General features: G+C 35.1%; 2 protein-coding genes across 2 annotated transcripts; both read left to right on the top strand.

Annotated features, from left to right (window-relative positions):
• The first annotated feature begins 1,201 nt into the window (after positions 1-1,201).
• LOC144435454 (polycystin-2-like) lies at positions 1,202-3,396 on the top strand. The gene is made up of 5 exons (XM_078124048.1): positions 1,202-1,233; positions 2,062-2,294; positions 2,670-2,820; positions 3,112-3,353; positions 3,385-3,396. The coding sequence occupies exons 2-5, from the start codon at positions 2,064-2,066 to the stop codon at positions 3,394-3,396; spliced, it is 636 nt and encodes a 211-aa protein (XP_077980174.1). The 5' UTR covers positions 1,202-1,233; positions 2,062-2,063.
• Positions 3,348-6,270, top strand: LOC144435962 (polycystin-2-like protein 1). The gene is made up of 3 exons (XM_078124607.1): positions 3,348-3,795; positions 4,558-5,088; positions 5,785-6,270. The coding sequence occupies exons 1-3, from the start codon at positions 3,420-3,422 to the stop codon at positions 5,886-5,888; spliced, it is 1,011 nt and encodes a 336-aa protein (XP_077980733.1). The 5' UTR covers positions 3,348-3,419; the 3' UTR covers positions 5,889-6,270.
• Positions 6,271-7,763: the final 1,493 nt, after the last annotated feature.

Raw genomic sequence — 7,763 nt, 5'->3', positions numbered from 1 at the left:
CTGCAGTGGGGAGCTGACAAATCAGCTGACTGGTTGACATCTTGTCTAACGTCTTTCTTTGAATCAGTTCTCATCATAGAACCACTAAAGGTAGGCCAATGAGACTTTCTGTGGTGATTAATACAGAATATAGTGAACTCTGGTTAGTAAAATGATAATTTGGAGAATAGCAATTTATTTATTTATTTATTTATTTATTTATTTATTTATTTATTTATTTATTAGCCTTTTCTACTTGCAGCACAGACCATATTACAGACATTCTGAAAATAAAACTATTAAGCCTAATGAAATGTTAAATTTAAAGAAAATAATAATTAATATACACAAAATGGTCGATTTTCGTGACCTTGTGTGACCCAGGACAGGTATGTCAGGTATCAGTTTTGAATAAATTTCATTGGTCGTAAGCATGCCATCCAACATCTTCAATATAAATTCCCTTGGCAGTGTAAATTGAAGAACCATTGATTGACACGTCAAGAAAGCCTGGCACATCCAACGGCTGTGATCCCATTACCCCAATACCTCTTCCAAGAACAAATATTCACATTTTTATTGGCTTCCAAAGCAAGCTAAACCATAAAAGAGATTTAAAAATCGTGCCCGGATTTCCGCGTGTCTTCACGAGTCACGGAAGTGGCAAATTTCGCACAAAGACAAAACAGAAAGAATGGGAAACTAAGACAAAACTAAATTAAAAGTGCTACAAGTCAACAATGTTTTCAAACAAATTAATTTCCAAATATAGCGTTATGATTTCACAACGTCATAAAAAAAATCAATATTTATTCAAATCACAGAGCCATGGAAGTTAGAGGCCAAAATATCCCCCATAGACAATGCATGAAGAAATTAATGAGGGTCCTTTTACAAAATTAGCAATCATATCTACACAAAACTCTCATCCTGTTCATGTTGCTTATCAAATGATGAGATCTGAATATTTATTCCTCGGTTACCCAGGTAACCAATTTTGTATAATAAGAAAACCATTCTTACATCATAGAATATAGATGTAGATATAAAAATTCAGGACTTGTTCAATCATTAGTTTTTTTAACATTCCTTTGCATTTCTTCATTTCAAATTGACATTTTTAGGGATTAATTCTAGCTTATGTGTTATCACTGATAAAACAAAAATACGAGATAAGTAAATGTACCAGGAACATCATCACACTGCCCGACGATGACAATAAAAAGATCATAACCCGCAGGGACATAAAAATAGGTAAATAACAAAAATGATCATATATGTAAATTTATGTAAATCTTAATACCCTGCACGTTTTGCATGTGTGTGCCTACATGCATATGAATGCGTATGCATGCACATGCACCTGCATGTATATATGCATTTACCCGGTTGTGTATGCATGTTGATTATGTGTATGTAGTCATGATGGGTGAATGGTTAGCGTGACCGGTTTGGAATCTACAGGTTGCAGGTTCGAGCCCTGTCGCTGCCTGCTGTTTGTTTCTGAGTGGCTAAAGTCCTTGGGCAAGATTTGAACCACAACTGTGCCTCAGTCAACCCAGCTGTACAATTGGGGACCTGGTAGGAAGTAGGTTGCAATGTGAAGGCTTTAATCCTATGCGCTGAAATGGCTGCAATGGATTGTATGCTCCCTGGGGAGTTGAGGAAGACTAAAGGGCCGTTGTGCCGTTCTGATCCGAGCCAGGGTAATAATTGTAAAGCGCTTTGAGCACGACGTGGGAAAGCGCTACATAAGAACCAAACATTATTATTATTTATTATGTATGTATGTACTGTATGTACTGTATGTATGTATGTATGTATGCATGCATGCATGCGTGTGTGTGTGTCTGTGTCTGTGTCTGTCTCTGTCTCTGTCTCTGTCTCTGTATCAGGGAGTGTAAATTTGACCCTTACCCAATACTATTTCATTCATCTACACAAAGTCATTGATAACGCTATCATGGTAAATGACAACTAATCAAACCTATTGAGTATTGCTTCCGAAAGTGTACACAAGTATACTTTTACAAACTGCTTTCCCCTCTAAATGTCATGTGACAATTGTCATTTGCTTATCAGAAATGGACAAAGACGACACCTGTCACCCTTTGACATCTGATGAGGTGGACACTATAAGACAGAGAAGGACCAAGGAGAAAAAAATGATGACTGTACTTTATGGCATTCTGGTTTACATGGTATTGGTTGCAGTATCAATTAAATTATGTCAATACTCGAGAAACCCAATGACGTATTACTTCAACAGTCACCTTCAAAACACTTTCATTAATTCCAAACCAAAGTTCAATAAAGTAAGTACAGTATAACGACTCCTGTTTTCATATTTTTAACTTACCTTTTTACTTACTTTTTCCCACCACACTTAAACATGATATACAAGCATTTCAATAGTTTACGTTCTAACAAGGTAATTATATCACTATTTCCTGAAGCACCTTTAACAGCTTATAGCGTCGTGATATCAATCTTAGAAATATGTTGGTCCATACAAAACATGAATTGGAAGTTACCCCTGCTTCATTTCCATGCGATCATTTTCAATTTCTACATGTCGTTTTATTATTAATACTAATCACGTTTTTGGCCCTAAAGAGCAGTATGACTGTCACAAGCAGATTTACCTTTACCAGTACTAATGTAGTATTACATGTATAATGTATTCTCAGATACGAACTCCTATCGATTTCTGGAAATGGACGGATAAGGTATTAATTTCAAACATGTATGAAGAATCAAGGAACCGAACAATAACAATGGCAGATGGAAGAACTTTCCTCGTTGGCACGCCCCGCCTTAGACAGCAAAGGCACACAAAAGGTAAATAAATAGATATGTGTTTCGTTTCTTCATTGTTGTAGACATTCGCTAATTGGAGTGACAATTGAAACAGGGTAACTAAGCAATAAAATATAGTTATGAATTATCTCAAATTGCTTCCTATCATTGCCTTTAGGATGTCACTTAAAATTAGAAAAAAAGAATGTTGCCTAAAGCCATACTTTGGTGTCATCTTTAACAGGTGGCTCAAGTAAAATTGTAAACACAGCATATTTAATAGGCTCCTGTCCAGTAGATATTGTAAATGTGGCATATTCCATTCTTTAATAGGTGACTGTCAAGTAAATGTTTTAAACGCAGCATATTCCCAGTGTGAACGCATGGATAAAACAGAGACGGCTAATTTTGATGTCGGGTGGCAATCATATCAACCAGATACAAATGATACAAAGAGACAAAGCCCTTGGCAATACCAGGATTCATCTACTCTCAGTGGAATAGGTATTTGGGGACGTCATGGACACTATGATGTTACTGGTTATGTTGCAACTTTTCCGAAGCAAACATCCCAAGTAAGAAAATTGACACGATTCCTTGCAGCAGAATCATGGATAGACAGATTTACGAAAGTGGTTCTGATGGAGTTTGATGTGTATAATCCGGATAGCAATATGTTTTCAAGTATTACATACGTGGTTGAGTTCGTGGACATTGGTAGTGGAGAATGCATGGTTCAGCATCGTTCGTTTCGACTTCTTCACAAAGTGTTTGGCCTAAACACTTTCTATGATAAGAATGCAATACTGATATTTGTTTGCTGGGTGTTGTTTGCTGCGTTGGCTATAGTCCTATTAGTATCCCTCATCCGACGACTCATCAAACAACGACTGGTGTTCTTCCAGTTGCCGTGGAACATCTTTGATCTTGTCCTGACAGCAAACACCTTCGCATCATTAGCATTCATGGTTGTTTATGAAATCAGTGGCACTAATACGATCAGAAACATATTGAAAAGTAAGTTGAAAGATTAGAAAAAAATAACTTTTGTTTGCTCTCTCATTAGAGGTAGCTGTAAGTGAAAAGTCTACAAAAATCCAGTTCCAAGCTTTTATTAATCCAATGAAATTAGACTGTGCTAATGGAACCGTCTGTATTTGGTGATTAATGGATGTTTTTGATAACAAACTAGAAAGCCGTGTCAACATTAAAGTGCACTTTGCAACTACAACTTAACAAGAGTTGGCTACGTTGCCGTGTGCATGCAGAAATATTATATACCAACAATTATATCCACTGCATCATCAGACACCCACCAAACCATTTTTAGTGGTAACCCACCAGACCCTTTTGTGGCAATGTCGTAAAGCCACCACTCCCTTTCGCAGCAATGTTACAACATTCACAAATTAGTCAATTCTATGACAGGGCATCCGAAATACAAACATGGTTATATTTGGATGATCAAATGTCTACATCTCCGGAATTACAATTTATGATATAATATGTAACTTGCATAATACAAAGTGGCCTCGCACATTTATCACAAGTTCATAGAAGATTATATCATGAGCCAGTATGCGCCAAAAGTCAATAAAAAGCCCCAGTATTAAATGTAGTCAAATTACAAGGTACAGCAATAGTTTTGCCATATTGAAGTATAATAATTTGACAGATATTCCAAATCATCTTAAAACTTGCTTGTTCTGTAAATACATTCACGAAACTGCTGAAATAATCACGCCATGGATTTAGGTTTTATCGTTGTTATCATTTCAGATGATAGTGGGAATCTTCAAGACCTTGCAGCTATGAGCAACACATTGAATCATATCTTAGCCATTGACATGTTCTTTGCCGTTCTCCGCTTTCTAAAATTGATGCGATTCAATCGGCGTATGATGCTTTTGTCAATGACCTTGAGTGAAGCAAAATGTGGATTAATTAGTTTTTCTATCTTTTACCTTATTACTCTGTTTATGTTCTCGCATGCAGCCTATCTCTACTTCCATACATATCTGGACGTCTTCAAATCATTCTCTGACATAATTTCACTGTTATTCACTGTGTCAGTGGGTAAATTTCCAAGCGATGACAGTTTGAATGTCTCCGGTCAAGTTTGCACACTATTCCTTATTATCTATGCTATGCTCAATGTTACCATATCTATGAGTATCTTCATCGCTATTATCAATGACGCATTCTCCACAGCTAAGACGGCAAACGACAAAGAGAAGAACCACTTTGAGATGTTGGATTATCTAACAGCGAGACTCAAAGATATGGCTATTAATTCTGGTCTTTGGAAACGTAAGTTTTATCTTCAGTTTATGCCACATACACGTATTTGCCAAATTGCATTTAATTATTTCCATTCCTAGTTGCATTGGTAACTCTTTCTTGGCATTGTTACCACGGAAATGAGAATACCTTATATGTGTACGTGCAATCTTTCTGACAAAGATTAGAAAAAATTACGTATTATGAAATATAGATATACAGATGCAGCTTAAAGACGGATATTGCATACAGTGTGACTTCATTCCGTAGATAGACCATCTTGGAGACTACAACCCTATCCTAACGCCCAAACTCTTCCACATGTAAATTTAGATTCCAGTCCTGTCCTAACCCAAGTTCTTCCCAGTCCAAGTCAGAGTACAGCCCTGTCCGAGCCCAAGCTCGTCCAAGTGTAAGTCAGACTACATTCCAGTCCTACACCCCTTAGCTCTTCCAAGTATAAACCTCAAAATACAGTAAAGTGTCTGCAATCCACACTTCTCTTCTGTTCTAAGAAGACGTAAATTGCAATAGATAAAACAATTTGGATGAGGGTCGACAACTTTTCTTCTAAATGTAGTGTCTATCTTCATTAACAACTTGCGGTTTATCTAGTCACAATTGTGGATGCTATTCCCTACCATTCCCAAAATAGACACAATGGTAAGAAAGCTTTCATCCTCAAAAATTGAATTAAAAGATTTGAATATGACCTTTCTTTTTCAGCAAAAGAAGAGCATGAAGAGAGGACTGTGGAAAAGAACTTCACAGACATTGAGCAGAGGCTGACGAAAATTGAAAAGTTGATAGATGGGTTGGACATCAACTGAAAGATTATCTTCTATAGGAAATAGACGTCCGACCTAGACATCATAGACATTGGAGGTTTGTTTCAACGGTCTCTAAAGCACTAATCAAAATAGACGTTTCAAATATATCAAATACTCATTTTAGACACTTTTTTCCAATGTTATTGTACATTTTAACGATAATCACAGGTTATGTTGGTAAGCATACATTAATTATACTGATGAGTGATAATTTTAAACTTTATCATAGCACATGTAAAAAACATGTTTTGAAAAGTTTTGATGGGGGAAATATATGTTTGGTAGAAGTAAGGCTGCAGTTAGTTCATAAATGTTGATGATTTATATTGGTTTTAAGCCAGGGTTAACCTTTATCACTTATCTGTGTAGACAGTACATTAAAGCAGGAAAGTTTGCCAAATAAACAATGTACGCTTTCTGTGTGTGAATTCCTCCGAATTTTAATATTTTAATACGATAGAAACGTTGGTTTTGTAGTCATGTTTGTAAATTAGGTTTTATCTGTAATACTAAGATCTTGTGGGTTTTTTACAATGGTTCACAATTCCGCATTTACATGGAATTACGATCATCACACAATTGATAGAGTTGACAAGTTCCACACAAACACTGATCAGTGCACAATGTGATGATGCATCTTTTTATTTTTAACTTGGCGTGTCATGTATGTCTAATTATTGGGTGAACATTCTGTGATTTGTACTTGAAGTATAAGGGATGTATTACGTGAAGATTGTATTATGAGGGATGTGTTATTTGACGATTGTGATATAAGGGATGTGGTATTTGATGATTGTGATATAAGGGATGTGGTATTTGTAGATTGTGATATAAGGGATGTGTTATTTGAAGATTGCAATATAAGGGATGTGTTATTTGTAGATTGTAATATAAGGGATGTGTTATTTGAAGATTGTAATATAAGGAATGTGTTATTTGTAGATTGTGATATAAGGAATGTGTTATTTGTAGATTGTAATATAAGGGATGTGTTATTTGTAGATTGTGATATAAGGAATGTGTTATTTGTAGATTGTAATATAAGGGATGTGTTATTTGTAGATTGTGATATAAGGAATGTGTTATTTGTAGATTGTGATATAAGGGATGTGTTATTTGTAGATTGTGATATAAGGGATGTGTTATTTGTAGATGATATAAGGGATGTGTTATTTGTAGATTGTGATATAAGGGATGTGTTATTTGTAGATTGTGATAAGGGATGTGTTATTTAAAGATTGTAATATAAGGGATGTGTTATTTGTAGATTGTAATATAGGAGATTTGGTATTTGTAGATTGATGTGTTATTTGTAGATTGTGATGTAAGTGGTGTGTTATTTGTAGATTGATGTTATTTGTAGATTGTAATATAAGGGATATGTTATTTGTAGATTGTGATATAAGGGATGTGTTATTTGAAGATTGTGATATAAGGGATGTGTTATTTGTAGATTGTGATATAAGGGATGTGTTATTTGAAGATTGCAATATAAGGGATGTGTTATTTGTAGATTGTAATATGAGGGATGTGTTATTTGTAGATTGTGATATAAGGGATGTGGTATTTGTAGATTGTGATATAAGGGATGTGGTATTTGTAGATTGTGATATAAGGGATGTGTTATTTGTAGATTGTGATATAAGGGATGTGTTATTTGTAGATTGTAATATAAGGGATGTGGTATTTGTAGATTGTGATATAAGGGATGTGTTATTTGTAGACTGTAATATAAGGGATGTGTTATTTGTAGATTGTAATATAAGGGATGTGGTATTTGTAGATTGTAATATAAGGGATGTGTTATTTGAAGATTGTGATATAAGGGATGTGTTATTTGTAGATTGTAATATAAGGGATGTGTTACTTGTAGAT

Source organism: Glandiceps talaboti, chromosome 5, assembly GCF_964340395.1.
Source record: "Glandiceps talaboti chromosome 5, keGlaTala1.1, whole genome shotgun sequence".
Taxonomy (NCBI): domain Eukaryota; kingdom Metazoa; phylum Hemichordata; class Enteropneusta; family Spengelidae; genus Glandiceps; species Glandiceps talaboti.
The sequence above is the reverse complement of the archived record's forward strand: the minus strand, read 5'-3'. Positions and strand labels throughout refer to the sequence as shown.